General features: G+C 44.4%; 1 protein-coding gene and 1 pseudogene across 1 annotated transcript; both read left to right on the forward strand.

The window, feature by feature from the left end:
- Nucleotides 1-4: 4 nt before the first annotated feature.
- Nucleotides 5-125, forward strand: LOC123952353 (annotated as a pseudogene).
- Nucleotides 126-4,199: 4,074 nt separating this feature from the next.
- Nucleotides 4,200-19,992, forward strand: ZNF786 (zinc finger protein 786). The gene is made up of 4 exons (XM_046020108.1): nt 4,200-4,309; nt 11,551-11,677; nt 15,493-15,645; nt 17,542-19,992. The coding sequence occupies exons 1-4, from the start codon at nt 4,292-4,294 to the stop codon at nt 19,515-19,517; spliced, it is 2,274 nt and encodes a 757-aa protein (XP_045876064.1). The 5' UTR covers nt 4,200-4,291; the 3' UTR covers nt 19,518-19,992.
- The last annotated feature ends 5,520 nt before the right edge of the window (nt 19,993-25,512 follow it).

Consider the following 25,512-nt stretch of genomic DNA (forward strand, 5'->3'; position numbering starts at 1 on the left):
AGGAAGCTTTGCGCAGTGGCAGTATCATAGCCAATGAGGTTTATCTGAGGCACGATTATTGCTAATTGAAGAGAATAAAGAGGAAAACATGAAGGGCATGGAGAATTTGGGGCATTATAGGTATGTTTATTATCGTGATTCTGAGGATGTTTCGTGAACTTACACATACGGCAAAACTTAGCAAATTATAAGTTTTAAATATATACAGTTTATGGTCTATCAGTTGTACCTCAATGAAGTTGTTAAAAAAATCAAGATCGATCACTAATATGTTAATATATAGTTTCTGAAACAGCTGAAGAAAAAAGGAATACAGAAAAGTTTCAATCCACCTGAAGGCAGGAAAAGAAATAATTTCCAGGGTGATGAAAATAATAAAGTAATGAGTTAAGTACACCGAAGACTGTCAGATATTTTAAAACTTCATACTTACTATACAAAGTTTACAAGAGTGATGACTACAGACAGTAAAGAATGAAAATAAAATGATAGAAAAGGATTTACTGAATGAAGTCCGGTGAAACTATATGAGAACAAGTTAGAATTCATGGCAAAATCCGTAAAAATCCACTAGGAAGATCTAGGAATCATGAACTTGTTTGGTGGGGGGGGGCGGGGGGAGAACCATGAACTGTAAACACCTAATGATGTGGATTTGTAATATGAAAGGCAAAAGTTATGGGGTGCCCGGATACCTTAGTCAGTTAGGTGTCTGCTTGCCACTCAGTGCTCTCCACTCAGAGCTGAATCTGCTTCTCCCTCTTCCTCTATGAGCTCTCTCACTTTCACTCACTCCCAAATACATAACATCTTTCAAAAAAAAAAAAAAAGAAAAGCAAAAGTTAACAAAATGACCAAAATAAATGTACTATAATTTTAGTTGGATAGTTAGCATAGCTTTCATAAATGTGTGCATCAGACAATAAACTTAAGTATTAATAATCTGATATGAACAGCAAAAAATTTACTAGTTTTGCCCAACTGAAAGCCCTGTATAGGAAATAACATCGGTTTTAAACACATACAGAGGACTTATGAAAATTAACTTATGTGGTAGGTTACAGTTAAGTCTCAACATATTTTTAAAAGACCATTTCATGGTGATCAAATTTCTCCTACCATGAAGTGTTAATTTAGGAGTAAGTACGAAAACTTTAAACTAAAAACAAAACTTGCTAGGCTTAGAAACTTTAAAAATACCCTCCTAAGGAACTAATAGGTTAAAGAGGAAATCACAATGCAATTTTAGAATAAATGTTAGAAGTTACATGTTACTGTATTTGTGAACTGAAGTTATAATGACAGATAAATCGTGATTTGTACACATATCGTAAAGTTTTGTGAGAATAGTTTCATAGTCAAAAAGCAGGACAAAGGGAGTTTTCAATGAACTCTTCCTCTGGAGATTGCTAATCCCTTCTTTAATGTTCCCACAGTGCTTCATGTTTCCCTCTGTTAATAGTATTACTGAATATTGTTTTGACATTGTTTTTTCACAAGCCTGTGTCCCTCCCCATGAGATAGCAAAACTCAGTGATGACTTGATTAATTTATTTACATGTATTTTGCAATGTTAAAGATATTTAGAAGGTGTGGGGCATCTGGGTGGCTCAGTCGGTTAAGTGTCTGCCTTCGGCTCAGGTCTTGATCCTGGGATCGAGCCCTACTGTTGGGATCCCTGCTCAGCAGTGAGGTTGCTTCTCCCTCTGTCTCTTCCTTTTGCTTGTGCTCCCTCCTTCCCTTTCAAATAAATAAATAAATAAAATCCTTTTTTAAAAAAAGATATTCAGATGATTCGGATGGTGTAAAAAATGTTCACCTGTGAGCCATTGGGTCAGCTTAAGTAATAAGTTATTACAGTACAGATCTGTGACTTACAATGGGGTTACGTCACAGTAAACCCATCATAAGTGGAAAATACTATTTAAAACACCTAAACCTACTGAGCATCATTGCTTAACCCAACCTACCTTGAATGTGCTCAAAGCATATTAACCTACAGTTGGGCAAACCACCGGACACAAAGTCTGTTTTATAATAGTGTCGACTATCTCATGTAATGTACTGACTGGTGTACTGAAAGTGACAGACAAAGGCTGTGTGGGTACCCATGGTTGTAAGCGTATCGGGTTTTGCCCCTTGTGATCACATGGCTGATGGGGAGCTGCAGCTGCCCACCATCACGAGAGAGGATCCCCCAGCATTCACTAGCCAGGAAAAGATCAAAATTCATATTGCTTTCACACCATCGTAAAGCTGAGAAATTGTAAGTGGTACCATCCCAAATCGGGGGGCCATCTGTACTGATGGAGCGCCTGTGTAACTTTGGTTTTGGTCCTCTCTTCACCACCCCTTCCTCATCCCAGCTTCCAGAGGTAGCTACTATCCCGTCGAGTATTCATGCACCTGTCTGTACGCTTTTCCTACATGTGTATTACTCCTAAATCATACATACGCTATTTTATATGTTCTAAAGTTTCTGTAAGAAGTACCATATTGTATGTAATCTGCAACATGCCTTTTCACTCAACATTATGTCAATGCTATGCATGTATGCTGTTTTTAGCTATAGTTCGTTAGTTTTTGTTGCTAGACATTTAAGTTGCTTACCTGTTTTTGCTCTTAAAACAATGCTGCTAGAGATTCTTAAATATAGCTCCTATGTAAATGGCCAAAAATAGCGCCAAGGTAAGACTTGCTGGGCGAGAGGATATGCACGTATTCATAAGCAGATACTGCATTTCCCTGACTAACAAGATGGAACATTTTTGTGTTTTTATTGCCATTTCATTTGTTTCGCCTTTCTGTGAATTCACTGTTCATAATTTTGCACATTTTCCTCCCCCGCAGTCTTTTGATTTTTAGAAGTTATTTCTGTTCTCTGGATGCTTTTCCTTGTTGTAAATACCTTTTCCCAGTCTGACCTAATTTTGGCTGGGCTATTGCGTTTTTTGATGTAAAAAAAAAGTTTTAGATCTTAATCTAATTTAATGTATTGGTCTATCCTTTGCACTTTGTACTTTCTATATTTTAAGACTGTGTATATGAAAATACTCAAGCAGCATTATTTATGACCACATTTTTTTTTAACTGTCCCTAAATATTTATAAATACTGCCCTACCTTCTGTGGGCTGAATTGTATTCTCCAAAAATTCCTGTGTTGAAGTTCTAATCCCCAGTACCTCAGAACAGATCTGTATTTGGACACAGGGCCTTTAGAGAGGCAGTTAAGGTAGAATGAGGTCATTGTGGGTGGGCCCTAGTCCAATATGAAGAGATTAGGACACCCACTGAGGAACAACCTTGGCAGGACACAGCAAGGACCTGCCCATCTGCAAACCAAGGAGTGCTGAGAGGAAAGCAACCGCGCTGACACCTTGATCTCAGACTTCTGGCTTCCTGAACCGTGAGAAAGTTAATTTCTTTAAACTGCCCAGTCTGTGGTACTTTGTTATGGCAACGTTAGCAAATTAATATATTGCCTTGAATCACATCCATTTAAGAGTATAATTAATAAGATTATGAGGAACATGGAAAAACTTCGATGTGGTAAGTGAAACAAAAAATATGTGTCTCAGAACCATATAAAAAGTACATGTCTGTGGACAGAGACTGGAAATTTATATGAAGAAATAGAGCATTTACATGAGACCGTCAGAATTACAAACAACTTTTACTTATTAAGTTTGTTTATTGTTAATTTCATATATTTTTAATTTTTTTTTTAAGAAAAGCTTTAAGGTGGGGATAGCAATTACATGTATCTCAACACTTCAACCACGCTGGGTGGTTAAGAGTGAAAGACTCTTAAATTTAAGGTCCATTTCATATTTAGGTTATAAGACAGGGTTTTTTTATTTTATAGACTATAAGTCATGCTCCTAATTTAAGTCCATGGGGTCAGCTAAGCCATATGCCTGCCTGACTCCCCGAGAATGAATTCCGACCACCTGTCTCCCCCTCTCCAGCGCCTTTCAGCGCGTCTGGGTCTCGGTCCTCGTCGTTTGGAGACCCCGGGCAGAGCGAGATGATCCGCCACCGGCACCGGGGCGGCCAGTGCGCCCAGTTCTGTGAGGGCGGCTCCTGCGGCCGACGCTGTCTCCTCCGGGCCGCGGGGGGCGCTGTGGGGAGAGTTGGGGGGAAGTCAGGCTCGAGTCCCAGCGTGCACCGCGCGGGGGCTGGGCCTGCGGGGCTGGGCCGGGCGGGTAGCAGCGAGCCGAGGTAGGTTCCGCGGGGCCGCTGTACAACTCGGCGTCTACCGAGCCGCCGACGGGCGGGAGCGCGAGGGCCATGGCCGAACCGGCTCCGGTAAGAAAGGCTCTCCGCGCGGACATCCGGGTGCGGGGCTCGGGGCGGGCTCCGAGCTGCGGCTTGGCGGGTACCCGTCCGGGCTCCTTGCGGGGCGGCTGCAGTGGACGGGTGGAGCGGAGTCCGGGGGTCGCTCGAGGCTCCGAGTGGCCGGTGACCGCCACTTCTGGGACTCGTCCGTGGCCGCCCTGGCTAACAGACCGAGCGTGGACCAGGCCTCCTCAGCAGCGGGCCCAGCCTGGCCCGGGGCGCCCGGGCGTGGCGGAGGCGGGCAAGGGAGAGCAGAGAAATGGGTCTGGTGCCGGCGGTGCGTGTTCGAGCTCAGCCGGTTTTACATCAGGTACTGAGTTCAGAACAAGTGTTTTGAAAGACTTAAGATTTTGAGGGTTGAAGAGATTGCCTGGCAGCGGCTTGAATAAGGTAATTTAGCCGCTAGCGTGTTACAGTTTGTGTTGAGTGTAAGGAGGGAAAGAAGACAAGTTGGAAGGAATAGAATAGGATATAAAAACTTAAACAGAATATACATTATTTAATTATTTAAAGTTTTGTTGCAATCGAAGTTTAGAGGGAATGGCCATTGTGTTTTTAAAAATAGCGTATAAATTTTCATTCTGACCATTTTTCCTGATGACTAAACGAATTCATGAGCTTATTGATTTCCAAATAACGTTAACAGTCTCCGCTAAGAAAATGTAATTTCTAGGATGAAATATTCAAAAGATATGCAGCACCTTTATGGAGAAACTATAAATAAATGGGAGATAACCAGGCCTATAAATGGAAGACTAAATACAGTAAAAATGATACTTTTCTTCCAACCTCATATACATTTACTGCAGTTTTATTAAAATGGTAGTAAGATTTTTGTGAATTTAGACAAACAGATTCTAAATTTCATTTGGAAAAATAAAGGTCAAAATATGATTCTGAAAAAAACAACGAAAGGGGAATTGCACTAGCAGACAATAAAACTTACTATAAGCCCATCGAATTACTACAGTGCTGTTTTGAGCAGGGACAGACACAAAGCAGTGGAAATGGAAAGAGAACCCACATGCAGACTGTACTGTGTTGGATAGTGTCTCCCCCAAATTCATGTCCTTCCTGGAACCTCAAGATTGTGTGACCTTACTTAGAAGTAAGTTGATGTAGATTTAATTGGTTAAGATGAGATCATAAGGGAATAGGGTAAGTTCTTAATCCACCATGACTGGTATCTTTGTAAGAAGAGGTACAGAAACGCAGACACAGAAAGGGAGAACACCCTGTTACAGTGGAGACAGAGATTGGAGTTATGCACCCTTAAGAAGTACCAGGGATCGCTAGCCACTGCCAGAAGCTAAGGGTAAGGCATGGAAAGGATTCTCCCCTGGAGGCTTTGGAGATAGCATGGCCCTGCTGACACCTGATACCAGACTTCTAGCCACTAGAACTATAAGAGAATACATTTTTATTGTTTTAAACCATCCAGTTAGGGTACTTCGTTACAGCAGCTTTAGGAAAGTAATACAGAGACCTTCAAAAGCAGTATTGGGACAATTGCCTTCTCCAGTTGGAAAATAACATTGAGGTAAATCACGACCGTATATAATATATAAAATATACATTGAGGTAAATCACCACTGTATATAATATATAAAATTAAAAAACCAAGTTCCAGATAAATTTAAAATCTAAATATGAAAAGTAAAACTTGAGCCGTTTGGAAGAAAATTTAGTATATCTTTGCAACCTACATATAGGAATTTTTTTTTAAAACAGAGAAAGCAAAATGACCTAAGATTGATACATTTGCATTGAAACTGAAAATATATGTACAATATAAGCGTAAATAAAATTAAAAGATAAGACATACACCAGGAGAAAGGTTTTTTTGTTTGTTTTTTTAAAGAGTTTATATATTTGACAGCGAGAAAGACAGCAAGAGAGGAAACACAAGCAGGGGGAGTAGGAGAGGAGCAGGCTTCCCACTGAGCAGGGGGCCCGATGCGGGACTGGATCCCAGGACCCCAGATAAGATAATTACCTGAGCCAAAGGTGGATGCTTAACCGACTAAGCCACCTAGGTGCCCCTAAAAGAATGTATACTTAATGAAATTAGAGTACTTTAACAAATATATAACTTACATGCTTCTAGTTATACACCTTAGAAAGTGTTTGATTTATCCAAGGCTATCACAATAAAAAAAATGTTTTATTAAACACATTTGCATGTGTGATTTTTTCTAATGCATTGTTTTAAAAAGCAGTGAAATTGAAAACCAGTTCTGGATAAACTCTTAGTAATCTAGGAACAGAAGGCATCTTGTTTAATAACTTAAAGGAAACCAACAAATATTACTTGAGAAGCATTAGAAACATTTCCTTTAAAGAATAAAACAGTTGCATGCTATCATCACTATTACTCAACATCGTTCCAGCCAATGCAATAAGATAAAAATAAGAAATGATAGGCTTAGTCTCATATGCAGGAGACTATAGATGCGTAATTTATAGAGTTCTGTGAAAAACCTACTGGTTTAAAATTAACAACTTACCTTTTGCTTTAAAAAAAAAAAAAAAACAAGAAAGAGGGGCACCTGGGTGGCTTGGTTGAGTGGCTGCCTTTGGCTCGGGTCATGATCCCAGGGTCCTGGGATCAAGCCCCGCATTGGGCTCCCTGCTCAGTGGGGAGCCTGCTTCTCCCTCTGACTCTCCCCACCAACCATACTCTCTGTCATTCTTTCTCTCTCTCAAATAAATTCCTTTTTTTTTTTTTTTTAAAGAATTTACTTATTTATTTGACAGAGAGATCACAAGTAGGCAGAGAGGCAGGCAGAGAGAGGGGGGGAAGCAAGCAGGCTCCCCGCTGAGCAGAGAGCCCGATGCGGGGCTCAATCCCAGGACCCTGAGATCATGACCTGAGCTGAAGGCAGAGGCTTAACCCACTGAGCCACCCAGGCGCCCCTCAAATAAATTCTTAAAAAAAAAAAAAAAAAATTACAGGCTTAATCATTAAAAGAAATGTTAATTTGCAGATCTTATTCTCTGTGCAGACACTCCAAGGCAGTCAACTGACAGTGTTAGGCAACAAGGAAATTCATTTCCATAGTAAACATAAAAATGAGCTTCCCAAGCTTTCATAATTAGAAAATTTAATGGGAGAGGCACCTCAGTGGCTCAGTCTGTTGGGCGGCTGCCTTTGGTCAGGTCATGATCCAGGAGTCGTGGGATCGAGCCCCACTTGGGGCTCCCTGCTTGGCGGGGAGTCTGCTGTTCCCTCTGCCTGCTGTTCCTGGAGCTTGTACGCCCTCTCTCTCTCTCACTCTCGTTCCATGTCAGGTAAATAAAATATTTAAAAAAAAAAATTTAATGGGACAAACCCCTCAAACATGGTAGCAACAAAAACTCTACAGTTTGTAGGAATGAACCTATCAAGAATTATATAAGGTCTATATGAAGGAAACTAAATTTTACTAAAACACATAGAAATGTCTAGATAAATGAGAGAGATGTTTCTGGAAGGAAAGATCCTGTGTTAGAGATCCAATTCTCTCAAAATCAGTATATTCTTATCAAAATCCGAATAGAATTTATATAAATTTGACAAAGTATCTTTCCTATGTATGTAGATGAGAAAACAGACAAGAAAAGTTAAGACAATCTCCTGTGGAAAATGATGGAGTTGGTGGTGGATGATCACGTCCTCTTAAATAGAAAATATCTGATAAAACTAAGAATTAACCCAAAGAACAAATAATCCAATCAAGAAATGGGCAGAGGACATGAGCAGACATTTCTGCAAAGAAGACATCCAGCTGGCCAACCGACACATGAAAAGGTGCTCCACATCACTCGGCATCAGGGAAATACAAATCAGAACCACAGTGAGATACCACCTCACACCAGTCAGAATGGCTAAAATTAACAAGTCAGGAAATGACAGATGCGGGCGAGGATGTGAGAAAGGGGAACCCTCCTACACTGTTGGTGGGAAGCTGGTGCAAGCACTCTGGAAAACAGCATGGAGGTTTCTCAAAAAGTTGAAAATAGAGCTACCCTATGACCCAGCAATTACACTACTTGGTATTTACCCTAAAGATACAAATGTAGTGATCCGAAGGGGCATGTGCACCCTACTCTTTATAGCAGCAATGTCCATAATAGCAAACTATGGAAAGAACCTAGATGTCCATTAACAGATGAATTGATAAAGAAGATGTGGTATAGGGCGCCTGGGTGGCTCAGTGGGTTAAAACCTCTGCCTTCAGCTCAGGTCGTGATCCCAGGGTCCTGGGATCAAGCCTCACATCAGGCTGTCTGCTCAGCAGGAAGCCTGCTTCCTCCTCTCTCTGCCTGCTTCTCTGCCTACTTGTGATCTCTGTCTGTCAAATGAGTAAATAAAATCTTAAAAAAAAAAAAGATGTGTATATTATATACAATGGAATACTATGCAGCCATCAAAAGAAATGAAATCTTGCCATTTGCAGTGGCGTGGATGGAACTAGAGGATATTATGCTTAGCGAAATAAGTCAGTCGGAGAAAGACAATTATCATATGATCTCCCTGATATGAGGAAGTTGAGAGGCAACGTGGGGGTTTGGGGGGTAGAAAAGAATAAATGAAACAAGATGGGATCGGGAGGGAGACAAACCTTAAGAGACTCTTAATCTCACAAAACAAACTGAGGGTTGCCCCAGGGAGGGGGTTAGGGAGAGGTGGTGGGGTTATGGACACTGGGGAAGGTATGTGCTATGGTGAGTGCTGTGAAGTGTGTAAACCCTGCCATTCACAGACCTGTACCCCTGGGGATAATAATACATTATATGTTAATTTAAAAAAAAGACTATAAAAAACAACTAAGAATTAAGCAGTACAGTATTGTAGCAAAAAAGACACATTTACCAATGGAACAAAAATATACCCAAGTATAAATGGAAACCTAGTTAATGAAAAATGATCCCAAATCAATGGTAAAAGAATGGACTGTTCAAGAACCTTTGTGATGAGTGAATATCCACTTACAAAAGGAATTATATTCCTTCTGGTTATGATATGCAGAAATAAGTTCCAGGGGCGCCTGGGTGGTTCAGTGGGTTAAAGCCTCTGCCTTAAGCTCAGGTCATGGTCTCAGGGTCCTGGGATTGAGCCCTGCATTGGGCTCTCTGCTCAGCAGGGAGCCTGCTTCCCCACCCCCTCTGCCTGCCTCTCTGCCCACTTGTGATCTCTGTCAAATAAATAAATAAAATCTTTAAAAAAAAAAAAAAAGTTCCAGATGAAGAACGTCTAATTCTGACAAAAGTTACAAGAATGTTATGAAGAATTTAGGAGAGTATTTATAATCTTAGGAAGTCTTCCAAATCCACATACTAAACCCTGAAGCCCCAAAAGACATTCTTCTGCAAAGTATAATAATAAAAGAGAAAGGCAATGTGAGGGGCGTGTGGGTGGCTCAGTGGGTTAAGTGTCTGCCTTCAGCTCAGGTCATCATCCCAAGGTCCTGGGATCAAGTCCCACACGGTCCCACATCCCACACTGGGCTCTATGCTCAGTGGGGAGCCTGCTTCTCCCTCTGCCTCTCTCCTTGCTCATGCTTGCATTCACTTTCTCTCTCCAAAATAAATAAAATCTTTTTTTAAAAAAAGCATTTGCTAGTCAATTGAAGGATTATTAACCCTAATGTGATAAAGTCCGTTCAAATTATAGGAACCCACTAGAATGTTGAGCAAAGGATGTGAACAGACCTGCACGAAGTTATGTGGAATGCTCCCCTCCCCAGAAAAGTATGAAAAGGATGCTAAGCTTCACAAATTAATGCAAATTAAAATAAATACAATTTTTTTTTACCCATTACAGTGGCAAAATAAAAAATAAAAATGTTTAAGAACAACCTGTGCTGGGGGTGCCTGGGTAGCTCAGTGGGTTAAGCCTCTGCCTTTGGCTCAGGTCATGATCCCAGGGTCCTGGGATCGAGCCCCGCAGCTGGCTCTCTGCTCAGCAGGGAGTCTGCTTCCCCCCCACCACCTCTGCCACGTCCTGTGCCTCTGCCTACTTGTGATCTCTGTCAAATAAATAAGTAAAATCTTAAAACAAAACAAAACAAAACAAAACCTGTGCTGGCAAAGGTGTACAGAAATAAGGGGCTCCTGGGTGGCTGAGTAGGTTTAGCCTCTGCCTTCTGGTCAGGTCATGATCCCAGGCCCTGCATCAGGCTCTCTGCTCAGTGGGGAGCCTGCTTCCCTTTCTCTTTCTCTGCCTGCTGCTTTGCCTACTTGTGATTTCTCTCTCTCTCTCTCTGTCAAATAAATAAATAAAATCTTTAAAAAAAAAAAAAAGTCTTACTAGCAAAGGCAAAAATGCTGATTCATTTTGGAGGGCAATCTAATGGTGTTTATTAAACTGAACATGTTTATGACTTTTGATTTAGTAGTTTTCCTTTTTAGGCTTTATCTTACAGAGGTAAAAGTACTAATATATTGGGAAGCATATCAGAGCATTGTTTATAAAGGAAATGGAAACAATATATGTCCTATCAGTGAGGTTTATGTACTCATGGCATGAAATATACTGCAATTTACAAAAACCTGGTTTTGCCTCTACATATTGACCTGGAAAGGTATCTTTAATATATTAAATGAATGAAGTTACCCACTGATTTATTTCCACTGTTTCAATTTTTTTTAAGATTTTATTTATTTATTTGACACAGAGAGAGAGAGATGACAATTAGGCAGAGAGGCAGGCAGGGGTGAGGAGAAACAGGCTCCCCGATGAGCAGAGAGCCGGACGTGGGCCTCGATCCCAGGACGCTGAGATCATGACCTGAGCCAAAGGCAGAGGCTCAACCCACTGAGCCACCCAGGCACCCTATTTCCACTGTTTTAAAAGAAAAAAAAAAATTCTTTACCATCCATATGCATATAGAGTTTGAATGAGCATAAAGAACTGTGGACGGTGTAGTCGGTAACAGTAGAACCACATGACTGGAGTAGGGGAAGGAGTATTTCCCAAGGAGGAAGCTGCTGAATAGACAAAAGCAGTGTACACTACAAAAATTTTTTAAATTGATGACAAAGAGGGGCACCTGGCTGGCCCAGTGGGGAGAGCGTGTGACTCTGGATCTCAGGGTTGCGAGTTTGAGCCCCACCTAGGGGATAGAGTTTACTTATAAAAAGAAAAAAAAAAAAAAGAATTGATGAGAAGGAGCTGAAATCCTTTTGAAGCACTAATGCCTGTGTTTGTATTATGTCTGTAATTTCAGTTACCTCTGACTTTTGAGGATGTGGCCATTTATTTCTCGGAGCAAGAATGGCAGAACCTAGAGGCATGGCAGAAGGAGCTTTACAAGCATGTTATGAGAACCAATTACGAGATTCTTGTTTCTCTAGGTAAGAAGTACTCAATTTTGTGGGGAAGTCATGGAACTAGGTCTGGAAGAGCTTTCAGATGGTCCTGTTTGTTAGGTCAGATTTCTTAGAAATTAACTCAGAATGGTATTTTTTAGCCCCGAGTCCTCTTCGTTAATACTTCTGTAAGCATTGCTAATCCTTACTCAAGGGTAGACATTGAGAAAGGAGAATATTTAAGACTTTGATGTGTGGTGGTCAGCGGTGACTAAGGGCTTGTAGTCACTACACGCTCACAGGTTGCTGTGATTTCCGTATGGGAGCACTCCCAGCTCGTGTCCATAATGTGTATCTTTACCCTAGGATGTCGCTACTTGTCAGTTTTTACTGTGGGGTCTGTATAACTCAGAAAAGCTAAAATATTTCCCTCCAGTGAGATTTTGTAAGGCTGTACCCTGAGACAGTTAATAGCAGCAGTCTCTTCATGGTTATGGTAATGGATGTTCTTTTTAGTCTTTTTGCTTACTTGGTCTTTTAAAAATTTTTTTTATTTATCAAATGAATGATAAAGTCTCTGCTTTATCCTCACTCCTGTACTCAGATAACTCTCCAAGGCAACACTGTTAACCTTTTCTGTTTTAGTTCTTACTGGACTTTCCTCCAATCTAACTATCCATGCTTTGATCTCTATTACTTGATTTATCGAGTGTAGGCAGCATTAACTCATTATGCCACCCAGGCATCCCTCAGTGCTTACATTTAGGTCTTTGATCCCTTTTTTTTTTTTTTTTAAAGATTTTATTTATTTATTTGACAGGGAGAGATCACAAGTAGACAGAGAGGCAGGCAGAGAGAGAGGGAAGCAGGCTCGCTGCTGAGCAGGGAGCCCGATGCGGGACTCGATCCCAGGACCCTGAGATCATGACCCGAGCCGAAGGCAGCGGCCTAACCCACTGAGCCACCCAGGCGCCCCTTTGATCCATTTTGAGTTAAGGTTTTTATATGGTGGGGGTAGGGATCCACTTCTTTTGCATATGAATATCCAGTTGTCCCAACACTATTTTTTGATAAGAGTATTCTTTCCCCCATTGCACCCTTTTGGAGAATCATAAATGTATTGTATATTTGGCCATAAATGTAGAAGTTTATTTCTGGATTCTCAATTCCGTGTCATTGATCTATATGTTTATCTTCATGTCAACACCATGCTGTTTTGATTGCCATTACTTTTAGGATCAGTTTGTCAATTTTTGCAAAAAACAAACAAACAAACAAACAAAAACACCAAAAAACCATAACAACAAAAAACAGATTGGATTTGGGGAATATTGTCATTTTTTAAAAATTTATTTTTATTTTTTACTTTCACATTGTTTAATTATAGCTATATGTTGTTTAATTTTTTTTAAAAAATTGTAATAGATATACAATATTACATTAGTTTCAGGTGTATTTCACAGTGATTCACCATCTCTGTGTGCTATGCTCACCACACGCGTAGCTACCATCTGTCACCAGAGGACGCTAGTGCAGTATCATTGACAGCATCATTGACTGTATTCCCTGTGCTATGCCTTTCATTCCTGTGACTCATTCATGCCATAGTTGAGGCCTGTGTCGCCCACTCCCTGTCACTCATTTTGCCCTTCTCCTTCCCCTTTCACCCTTGCAATTGTCAGTTTGTTCTATTTATGTCTGATTTTGCTGTGTGTTTTTTTACTCATTTGTTTTCAAATGAGATGATTCTTTTTTTTTTTTTTTAAGATTTTTTATTTATTTGACAGAGAACACAAGTAGGCAGAGAGGCAGGCAGAGAGAGAGAGGATGGGAAGCAGGCTCCCTGCTGAGCAGAGAACCCGATGCGGGGCTCGATCCCAGGACCCTGGGATCATCACCTGAGCTGAAGGCAGAGGCTTTAACCCACTTGAGCCACGCAGGCGCCCCTCAAATGAGATGATTCTAAATAAATTATAAACCAAAGAAGAAATCACAAGAGAAATTAGAAAATATTTAAAGTTGGACGATAATGAAAATATAAAGCAGCAAAATTTGTGAGATGCACCAAAGCAGCACTAGGAAGTGTATAGGTTTAAATGTTTATATCAGAAAAGCAGCAAGGGTTTCTTTTTTTTTTTAATCTTTTTACTCATTTTTAAAAGTTTTAATTCAGTTAATTAACATATAATGTATTATTAGTTTCAGAGGTAGGGGTCAGTGATTCATGAGTTACATAATATAATACCCAGTGCTCGTTACATCACACGCCCACCTTAATGTCCATCACCCAGTTACCCCGTCCTCCCACGCCTCCCCCTTTGGGAATATTGTCATCTTAATAATATTAGGACTTCCTATTCATGAACATGAGATATCTTTCCATTTATTTATGACTTTTAAAATCTCTTTCGGCAATATTTTATAGTTTCTATTGTGTCAGTCTTGCATTTCTTTTATTAAGTTTATTCCTAAGTGTGGTATGCTTTTTGGTGTTATTGTAAATCGAATTGTTTTCTTGGTTTTATTTTTGGAAAAATACTTTAAGAAGATGCTGGGGGGCACCTGGGTGGCTCAGCAAGTTAAGCCTCTGCCTTCACCTTGGGTCATGATCTCAGGGTCCTGGGATCGAGTCCTGCCTCAGGCTCTCTCCTCAGCGGGGATCCCACTGCCCCCCTCTCTCTCTCTGTCTCCCTCTCTGTCTACTTGTGATCTCTGTCAAATAAATAAATAAAATCTTTTAAAAAATTAAAAGATGCTGAGGTTTCAATAGATGAAGATTGAGGATAGGTGTATGGATTTAAATAAAAGATAGTGATTCCTTTTCTTCTAAGAGCAGACTTAGAATTCTTTTGGGATTGAAGTCAGATTTCAGGGGGCAGGGAGGGATCTGGAATGGAGTGACCAGTCTCCACACATACTACACCACTCTGACATTTTGTCCCTGAGGCATTACCTGGCTTACTCTCTTTCTCTGATCTGAACTATACACTGATCTCCCTTTAGCAATCTATGAAGCATAATTTATATTCTGTAAAAGAGATATTATTGAAACAAAGTTTTACTTGAAAATACATGAACATTTTATTAGGGGCATGGGGTCATATATTAGACAATCTTGTAACTATTTTCATTTGCTTATTTCATTGTTTGCAACCCTTTTTATTCAAGCAGAATCTGCCATGTTTTGGGCTGTGATTAGCACTGTCACCAGGGGACTCCTGAGAATATTTACCTACTTTGAAATTTCCTAGAATAGGCATTCCAGTTCTTATTTTGCATACACCCCTCTTCCCATGGCATCTCCAGTTGTCTGTGGGCCTGTTCCACCATTCTCAAAGCATACTACTAGTGAGTTTTATGAAACCCATGACAAAATGCACATTCCTAGATAGATGGGGACTGAGGCAGGATTTATTTTATTTATTTTATTTTATTTTTTAAGGCTTTATTTATTTATTTGAGAGACACAGCCAGAGAGGGATCATAGCAGGGGGAGTGAGAGAGGGAGAAGCAGGCTTCCCATCGAGCAGGGACCCTGATGCGGGGCTCAATCCCAGAACCCTGGGATCACGACCTGAGCTGAAGGCAGACTCTGCTCAACAACTGAGCCATCCAGCCCCCGCCCCCAAAAGATAGGATTTAAACACTAAATTGCTTTAACAGGTCCAGATAGATTAGGAAGTACTGTTAGGAAATGTGGGCAGTTTTGCTCCTCCTTGCGTAAACCTATAATCTACTTTTTTTACTTCTTGTCTCATGCGTTTTCCTAGGAGTACATTTTGAAAACTTTAAAGCATCTCGGGGTGCTTAAATTTAGTGCTCAAAGAAACCAAACGACCCTGTCTGACATTTTTGCACAGATAATGGACTCCCCAAACCAGAACTAATATCCTGGATGGAACAGGAGAGAGAGTTCTTCCAGAACTGGCAAGAAATACAGAAATCAGGAACCATAATTTGCTCTTCTGCTCGTTTGCAATTTGATCCAGTTATCGAGGGCCATCAGTTTTGGGGTGAGTATTAAGAAACCAGGGCCCTGTCCTCAAGACAGTACACTCAGTTTGTTCAAGTTTTCTGATCTTGTCTTCCTGTTTGGCTGGGCTGAGGCTTGACATCTGGTGTATTCTAGAGAAACACAGTAAAGTACAGTGGTTGGGAGTGTGGGTTCAAGAGTCTGAGTCTGGGTCTTGTCTTTTCTGGGGACACCTTGGGCAAGTTGTTCAGCCTCTCAGTATTTCAGTTTCGTGACCTAGAAAATGAAGACAATGAAGATACCTAGATAGGACTATATAAGTTAACATACATGAAGTGTTAAAGTGATACCTGGCACACACTAAGAGCTCAGTAAATGTGAGCTGTTGTTAGTGGTAGGTAAGGCGAGAGGGAGGATGGCAGGACCCAGAGACTGGTTATCCACATACTAGTGATCAAAACTGCTTCCTTCCTGTCTGGAGACTGTTGACTCTCCTTGCTTACCTAAAACTCAGCTCTCCTGTGTTGTTTCTTGTTATGATGGAAGAGTCTGAGATTCTTGGAATTTTTTTTTTAACTTTTTTTTCTAATTTTTAATTTATTTGACAGAGAGAGGTCAGAAGTAGGCAGAGAGGCAGGCAGAGAGAGAGGAGGAAGCAAGGCTCCCTGCTGAGGAGAGAGCCCGATGTGGGACTCGATCCCAGGACACTGAGATCATGACCTGAGCTGAAGGCAGAGGTTTAACCCACTGAGCCACCCAGGTGCCCGAGATTCTTGGAATTTTTAAAAATATTTATGTATTTATTAGAGAGAATGAGAATGAGTGAGGGTCAGGGCAGAGGGAGAGAATTTTGAGCAGATTGCCTGCTGAGTGTGGAGTCCAACTTGGAACTCAGTCTCATGACCCCAAGATCATGACCTGAGCCAAAATCAAGAGTTGGATGCTCAACCGACTGAGCCACTCAGGTGCCCCTGAGATTTTTGGATTCTTAAAAGTCAGCATTAAAGTATGGAATGAGAAAACCAATGGGAGCATCAGCCCAAGAAATCTTGTCAACAGTTTTCTTGAGTTTTTGGCTGCCTCTTTCTGGACAGTAAAGGAGTTTCGCTCCACAAATTATTTCACTTTTTGCCACCTGTTATCAATTCTTCCAAAAACCTTTTTAAAAGGTTTGTGGGGTAGGTGTGAGGAAGTGGGGGAGAAGAGACCAGGCCCTGCTGCCTGGCCTTAGGGACATCCCCCGGGTCATGACTGTGGTGTTAGGGTCTGTGAGTGACAGTGCCGTCATCACTTACTGATTTCAGGAATGTCTGCACATCAGAATGGCAAAGTGTGATAGCCCGTGGTTGATGGTGGTGAGCACTCACAGGTGTGTTCGGTATGCCAGTCACGTGCTCAGCACCTTACATGCAGGAGCTCACCTGAAGTTCATGACAGTGAAATGTCCTGTTGCTTCCCTGTGTCTGCAGAAGGAACTGAAGCCAAGAAAGAGGGATTAGCTTGACAAAGGCTACACAGTGGAGAGATGGGATTTGAACCCAAATTCCAAAGCTTAGGCCCCGTGTTTGAGACCTATATTTTCCTCTTTTTTTTTTTTCTTATGTGTAATTTAAGTGATCTCTAAACCCAAAGTGAGGCTTGAACTCATGACCCTGTGAAAAAGCCACATGCTCTTTTGACGACTGAGCCAGCCAGGCACCCCTATATTTTCCTGTTTTAAGATGTTTTTCAGTTTAGTTTTCAGTAGACTCTCACCAGACAGACTCTCAGCCATGACACAGAACCACAATGAAGTGTCCCTGGCGGTGGAGACCCGTGGGAGCTGGGTTCCCAGGCCACCAGACGGCACCGTTCCCTAAGGTCTCTCTCCTGGTGACATAAGCCTTTAGTCATGCCACAGGCAGGAATATTGACTGAATGTTTGTTTCTATTTCAGGAGAAGCTGAGTGCCGTTTCCAAGTAGATCGCGGAGCGGGCCAGTGCCCCTCCGAACCCTCCCGAGAAGGGGAAGATGTTTCCTTCAGGCTTGACCAAAGCATCGCCCTCCCGAACCCACCCAGCTGTGACGCTCAGGCTCCACGTCCAGCAGCCCCCAGAACGCTGGGTCTCCCTGGCCGGCGGGAGGCCTCCTCCTGGGAGGGCACCCAGCACCTTTGCGCTGTCTGCGGGGAGAGCTTTTGGACGAAGGACCACTTGGAGAAGCACCAGAGAAGCCACTTGAAGGACCAGCCGTGGAGGTCCTGGAGGAAGCGCAGCCGCCAACCCGATCGGCAGCCACAGCGGAGCCGCCCTCAGGCTCCCAGGCGCTTCCGGTGTCCGGACTGTGGGAGGAGCTTCCGCCGGAAGCGGCCTTTGCTCGCGCATCTGGCTGTGCACGCGGGGAAGAGCGCCCTGCGGGACCCCGAGTGCCAGACGTGCTTCCCGCCCAAGCAGCCTCTTCTGGGCCACCGCCTCCCGCACGAGGGGGAGACGCCGTCCCGGTGCCCCAGATGTGACGGGAGCTTGCGGTCCGGGGGCGGCGTGCGGACTCGCAGGGAGAGGCTAGGCTCCTGGAGAGAAGGCGATGGCGCCTTCCCCGGCAGGGCTGAGCCGGCCGCTGTTTCCTCGGGAGGGAGGCCGAGCCCGTGTGAGGAGCGCCGCGCCTGCACAGGAGCCGGGGAGAGGCCGTTCTCCTGTGCCGAGTGCGGTAAGCACTTCGCTGCCAGGTCCAAGCTCGCCGGCCACCTCCGGGAGCACGCGGGAGAGAAGCCCTTCCGCTGCCCGGAGTGTGGCAAGAGCTTCCGCCTGCGCGGCCTGCTCAGGGGCCACCAGCGCGTGCACCGCGGCGAGCGGCCCTTCCCCTGCCGGAAGTGCGGCAAGGCCTTCGCCAAGCAGTGTAAGCTCACGGAGCACGGCCGCGTCCACAGCGGGGAGAAGCCCTTCTGGTGCGCCCAGTGCGGCAGGAGCTTCCGCCAGCGGGGGCAGCTGCTGAGGCACGAGCGGCTGCACAGCGACGAGAGGCCCTTCCAGTGTCCCGAGTGCCCGCTGAGCTTCCGCCTGCAGAGCATGCTGCGGGCGCACCGGCTCCGCCACGGCGGGGAGCGGCCCTTCTCCTGCGGCGAGTGCGGCCGGGCCTTCACGCACCAGTGCAAGCTCCGGGAGCACCTGAGAGTGCACAGCGGGGAGAGGCCCTTCCAGTGCCCCGAGTGCGCCAAGAGCTTCCGCCTCAAGGGCATCCTGAAGGCGCACCAGCGCACGCACAGCAAGGAGAGGCCCTTCTCGTGCGGGGAGTGCGGCAAGGGTTTCACCCGGCAGTCCAAGCTCACCGAGCACCTCCGCGTGCACAGCGGGGAGAGGCCCTTCCAGTGCCCCACCTGCGACCGGAGTTTCCGCCTCAAGGGGCAGCTGCTGAGTCACCAGCGCCTGCACACGGGGGAGAGACCCTTCCAGTGCCCCGAGTGCGGCAAGAGCTACCGCGTGAAGGCCGACATGAAGGCCCACCAGCTGCTGCACGGCGGCGAGATGCCCTTCTCCTGCGAGTGTGGCAAGGGCTTTGCCAAGCAGTCCAAACTCATCGAGCACATCAGGACCCACACGGGGGAGAAGCCTTTCCAGTGTCCCAAGTGTGACAAGAGTTTCCGCTTGAAGGCGCAGCTGCTCAGCCACCAAGGCCTGCACACAGGGGAGAGACCTTTCCGCTGTCCCGAGTGTGACAAGAACTTCCGGGAAAAGGGACACATGCTTCGGCACCAGCGCATACACAGGCCCGAGAGGCCCTTTGCCTGTGGCGACTGCGGGAAGGGCTTCATTTATAAGTCGAAACTAGTGGAACACCTCAGGGTGCACACGAAATCCTACAGTGCTCCAGATGAGCCGGACGTTAAGAAGAGGCTCAGCCAGCTGTTTGCGATGATCGAGGCTGACTGGAGTTGAGGCCGTGGAGGGTATACAGAGTCTTGGGGGAGTTGATGTGGTCTGGAAATTCACAGCAGCCAGAGCCAAACCCACTGGAAGACAGATTTTAGGAACAGGGCCCCCGTTTTGAGCAAGAATGTAACTCCGGTTAGGAAGTTGAGAAACCCCCCAGGATTTTCTCATTTAGCGCATCACCTGTCATATTTCCTATCTATTGATAAAAGAGATACCTGTTTTCCCTGTTATCGTAAGTGGTAACTTCCCCGCAAATGCTACGCTAGCTCAGAAATCCACGCTGGAACTAAGACAGCCCCTCCAGTACTGTTCTCCAAGCTGAGGACGTGCGGTGGCTCTTAAATGTCCACTTGACTCTTCTGCACGGTGTGATCCTAAACTGGGGGGTTTAAATCCACTGGATTTTGTTGCAAGCCTGATATGATGTTGGATTTGTTTTTGAGTCATTTATTTTGAAACCGACCAATAAAACAAGTTCTCTGAATCCCAGTCTGTTTCTGTGAATGCTGAGGTCTCACGGCGGCTTCCACAGTGATCATGTGTAGCTCTCCATAAGGAAAAGCTGATAATTTCAGCAAAGCTTGGCTCATCTGAGTTGAAGAAACCTAAAAGCAGGGGTGCTAAGATGTATGGGGCTAGAAATAGATACGAGATGGATTGGGACAGGAGGTATGGGTTTGGGAACTACAGAACAGAGATGCTGTTTGAAGCCAAGACAGTGAATGAGATTCCCAAGAGTGACTATCTAAGCGGTGACTCAATCCGAGTAAAGACAAAATAACAGCCAAGGGGCGCCTTGGCTGTTGGTAGAGCATGCGACTCTTGATCTTGGGGGTTGTGAGTTCAAGTCCCATGCTGGGTGTAGAGATTACTTAAAAATAAAATTTTGGGGAAAAAAGTGAAACCAAACAGCTCTGTCATAGAGCACTACAGGCAACAACAGTTCAGCGCAGAGAATTTTCAACCAAATATTACAAATAAACGTAATACAAGTAGAAGTCTAGGAAACTACTCCATTTGCTACATGAGGTGAAGGTTGTGTAAGCACAATGTTTACTTCAGGGAAACACCTGCACTCCATTCAAAGAAATCCTGACTTTCACAGGCTTCATGTTTCGTGTAGAACACTTGAAATACTGGGGCATCTGGGTGGCTCAGTTGGTGAAGAATCTACCTTTCACTTGGGTCATGATCTTAGAGTCCTGGGATTGGGCCCCACGTCAGGCTGTCTGCTCAGCAGGGAGTCTGCTTCTCCTTTGCCCTCTCTCTCTCTCAAATCTTAAAAAAAAAAAAAAAAAAGGCCTGAAATTCTGAGGGATGACAGAAAATGAGATTATCACTAAATTATAACATGTTACTAGAAAACAATGTTTCACATATGATATTCTCTGGAACACTAGCTCCAAAGATTCTTTTTTTCAAAAAAGGAAAGAGGGGCATCTGGGTGGCTCAGTTAATCTGACTTGATTTTGGCTCAGGTCATGTTCTCAGGGTTGTGAGATCAAGCCGCATGTCAGGCTCCGTGCTGGGTGCTCTATTTTTCCTCTCCCTCTGCCCCTCTGCCCCAACTTTAACTCTCCCTCTCAAGTAAATAAGAAAGGAAAGAACTACATGGCCAATTAAAGTAAAAGAGTTCTCCCCCTTCACCCCCACCCCCCACACACAGAGTCTATGGCTCTCTCAGCGGAAGACCTAATGTGTATTATTTTCTTATATTGTGAATATATTTGATCTTGGGATTCTTCTTCCAAAGATGTGAGCATCTCCAAAGATGTGAGAATTTCTCCAAATTCTTTCATTTTTTTCCAAAAACATTTACTATGATCTTGTGGACATCGAGTTCTGCAGGATTCATTTTGGAAAACATTACTGAAGGGTAAGCACGCTTGGCTCCAGCAAAGCAGCCCTTTGCCCATTAAGAAGAATGAGAATCCAAGGAAATGAGGTCTTCAGTTTTAGGGGCAAAAGAAAACAGACCGGTAAGTCCCAATAAATCCTTACTTGGTTTTAGAAAACCATCTTTCCTCAATTGAGTGGTGGGACACTAACAAAGTGACTGATAACATTAGAGATTGTATCATTTAGGCAGGCTTACAATCACTCAGAACCCAGCAATGTCTGTTGTGTTCATGGGACAGTCAACTAAAATCGTGGAGTTAGACTCAAAATAAGCAAAGAAGGGATGGAAATCATGCTGCAGGGGAATGCCTATAGTGGGGACCCGGAGAGCAGGATGTGATCATGAACCCAGCAAGGGGTTCAAGGGAGACTGAAGAACAGAACCTCAATTGCAGAATCTCAGAGATGGTAAAAGATCCAATGTTTAAAGTGTTTCTAAAAACTGAAGGTGTTTTGGAAGATGTCGAGAAAAAGGGTAAGATACAACTAAACCCAAGAACTCTAGGCTGCTCACGTTCAACATGGAAAACAGGTCCCAGAGTGGGACTTAAAGAAGAGAGAGATTCTGGAAAAGAATGTATCATAAGCACAGGTTCACATTCTTCCTTTTCTATCCTGGCCAAAATACCTAAAAAGAAAAACCCATGCTGAGATATCCTGCAGAAATCCCTGAATTTTAAGAATAAGGAAAGATTCCTACAAGTATCAAAAAAATAATAATCCTATCACCTCCAAAAGAATAATAAATCTGACTGACCCATATCAAAAGGGGCAGAATTTTTTTTTTAATCTCATTTAGATCAAGAGGGCAATGGCCTCTGCTGAGCTATTACTTAACATTACAGAACATGTTCTATCATCATATACTTGGATCATCCGAGAAAATCACCTAAATAACCATTAAAATTAAGAAAAAGATCCTATTCACAAAAGCCCAGTCACTATCTTGACTCCAGATGGGAACCAAGCACACTCATATTTGTCTTCTGCCTCTGGATATCCCAGTAATATTACAGCAAAGGAATTTTTGTTTTTTATAAATCCACAACCATGAAGAGAACTCAGAGGAAACCATCAGTGGACGAGAAAGCTCAACAGATTCCAGAAAGTTACTGGCAGAATGGTATGTAGTAAAGGAAAGAGGAGTTGCCACAAGCAGGAAGAGGCAGAAAGGGGACTGAGTCTTGGAGGAGTGTGATTGGTGAGCAGATGCTCAGCCCGGGAGCCAGGTAGGATGGAGGCCCAAGACCAGGGCAATTAACTGAAAGTCTATCAGTGACTAGTCAGGCCCTCCATCCACTACCACTAGCAGCAGCACCAGGAAGGCAAAGGGAAAGATGCAAGAGGAGTTGCTTAACAGATTTCTGAGTCTGGAGCTCAGGGCAGATGTCTGGCTAGAGAGAGAAACTTGGTCATCAGCATTAAATATTTAAATTCCCTGGCACTGAGATCACCTAGAGCTCGAGGGTAGATAAAGGAGAACGGAGGACCAGGTCCTCAGTAACCCTAATAATTTGAGAACCAACAGATTTGGAGAAGTAGGGAAAGAGAACAAAAAGGGAATTGTGAGATGGGAGGATCCTAGGAAGGAGTGGTGCCTCATCAACCAAGCAAGGAGAATATTCCAAGAAGCAGGACAACGGGTGCTTGGGTGGCTCATTTGGTTGGGCGACTGCATTCGGCTCAGGTCATGATCCCAGAGTCCCGGAATCAAGTCCCGCATCAGGCTCCCAGCTCCATGGGGAATCTGCTTCTCCCTCTGATCTTCTCCCCTCTCATGCTCTCTCACTCTTTCTCTCAAATAAATAAATAAAGTCCTTTAAAAAAAAAAGAAGCGGGACAACAAAGATGAGTGCTGCTAAGGAGTTCGGTGCAGTGAGAGCAAAGAAATGGGCAGACGATTTGGCAACATCGAGGTAGATAATGACCTAGACAAGAACACTTTCCTTTGTGTTGGAGCAGAAAGGCAGACCTTGGCTGACCGGTGCATGGTGTGAATAAGGAATTGAAGACAGGTTGTATAGAGAACTCTTTCCAGAAGTTCAGTTTAAAGTGGAGCAGAGTAGTTGGAAAAGTTAGTATTACTGATACTAGAGCAAATCTGCCTGCTAATGGGGAAGGATTCTGATAAAGGAGGAGAGTGAAGATGTAGGAGAGCAGAGACAGACCAGCAGGTGGAGGAATTGGCCTTCAGTGGGAGAGGACACTTTCCCCCTAGTAACTGGAGGAGAGGAATAGAGGTTGCTACTAAAAATGGAATTTGGTTGTAGACTTGGGTGTTCACATCTGATGGCTTTTTCATTTAAGAGATAATAGGGGAAATTAGAGGAGAAACATGAAAATATGAGTCACCTGAATCCTTGCAAAACTGATCTGTTAGGAGTAAATTATCACCAGTAGCACCTGGTAGGATGTCTTACATAGAGCAAACTCAGTAAGCCGTGCTGAGTATCTCAAGGGAATCGAAATTTCTGACTGGTGTGGAAATTTGAAGAGGAATTTGCACAGCAAATCCCCAAAATCTGTGAGAGAAGGGGGGCATTGGAAACATTCAGTGAGAATTTTAGGACAAGAGGAAGCACTTTCTACAAAAGATTTTATTTTAGAGGCATAAGCAAAAAAATAGAGATGGAAATTTATTTGGCTGAATTGGTGAAGGTCACAGTAGAACCTTCTAGGTGAAACTAGACTAGCCCTAACCTCCAAAGTCGGTGACAAGTTATGGAAGGTATTCCTTGAATGAGCCCTTTCTGTTGCTTCCTGTTGCCTTAGCATTTCCCAGAAAACTCTTTTTGGCCTGTTTTCTATAAACTGGGTAGCATATGGTTTAAATCTCTCCTGCTCTTCCCCACCCCCCCCCCCCGCCCCCGTCTTTATCACAAGATTCCTCTACTGTAACCAATAGAGAGCTAGGATATTTCAATTTTCTTTTAAAGTAATCTTTCCTGGGGCGTCTGGGTGGCTCAGTCGGGTAAGCATCTACCTTCCTCTCAGGCCATGATCTCAGGGTCCTGGGATCCACCCCACCCCCCACCTTTGGCCATTGTTAGTGCCCCTTCCCCAGTTTGCCTCCCTTTATCACCCCCCTCCCACACCTCCTGGGTCCTCATAGAAGCTGGAGGGATTGCCTGAGCCCAAGGCAGCCCAAACCCATCCCGAAACGACGGAACGGTGAAAACCACCACGGCGGACAGGTGAGCGGCGGAGAGGTGGATGGAGTAGTGAACGGCTACCAAGGACGCACAAGCTGATATTGAGCGGCAATCTGGGGCAGCAACAACGGAAGCAGAAAACGGAACGTTTTACAGGATCCCAATTCCCTGACTTATATGTAATCGATTTCAGATGTAACCTTGTGTAGCCCTCAAAGAAGGAAAGGTCATAACTGTGGAGAAAATGGTGCAATTCCAGTTCTCCCAGTTCAGAGAGCAGGGAGATCCAGATTCCGTTAAAGGATGCACAGAGGGGCGCCTGGGTGGCTCAGGTCATGATCTCAGGGTCCTGGGATCGAGTCCCGCATCGGGCTCTCTGCTCAGCAGGGAGCCTGCTTCCTCCTCTCTCTCTGCCTGCATGTGATCTCTCTCTGTTAAATAAATAAAATCTTTTAAAAAAAGGACGCACAGAGCTGCCCCAGGTCGCCGGAGCAATCTACTCCTCCTACCCGCAGGCGGCGCTGTGGGATCCCAGTTCCCGCGCAGGGAAGGTAACGTCTCCAGGGCGTAGGCCGCCGCGGGGCGGAGCTGACGGGCGCAGGTCCCGCCCCATGGAGCGGCCCCTCCCCGGCCTGGACCGCCTCCCCGGCCACGCCCTGCGGGGCGGGGACAGCGGCGGTAGTTCGGCCCCGAGACCCGGCCACCGCCCCCGACTGAAGCCCGGACTCCAGCTGGAGACCATCCCGGGGATGAGGCCGGCGGCTCAGCCCGGGGTCTCGGACCACGCAGGCGCTGCAGGAGCCGTCGGGTGTGAGCGGTGACATCTCGACCGGGCAGAGACGGCGGCCCGCGGTCGCAGGAGGGCGGTGGACCGGGGGTCCCGGCCAGTAGGAGGCGCCGTCTGGGTCGCTGGGAAGGTAACATCTGCAGGCATGGTCCAGCAGTCC

Source organism: Meles meles, chromosome 10 (genome assembly GCF_922984935.1).
Source record: "Meles meles chromosome 10, mMelMel3.1 paternal haplotype, whole genome shotgun sequence".
In the NCBI taxonomy this organism is placed as follows: Eukaryota; Metazoa; Chordata; class Mammalia; order Carnivora; family Mustelidae; genus Meles; species Meles meles.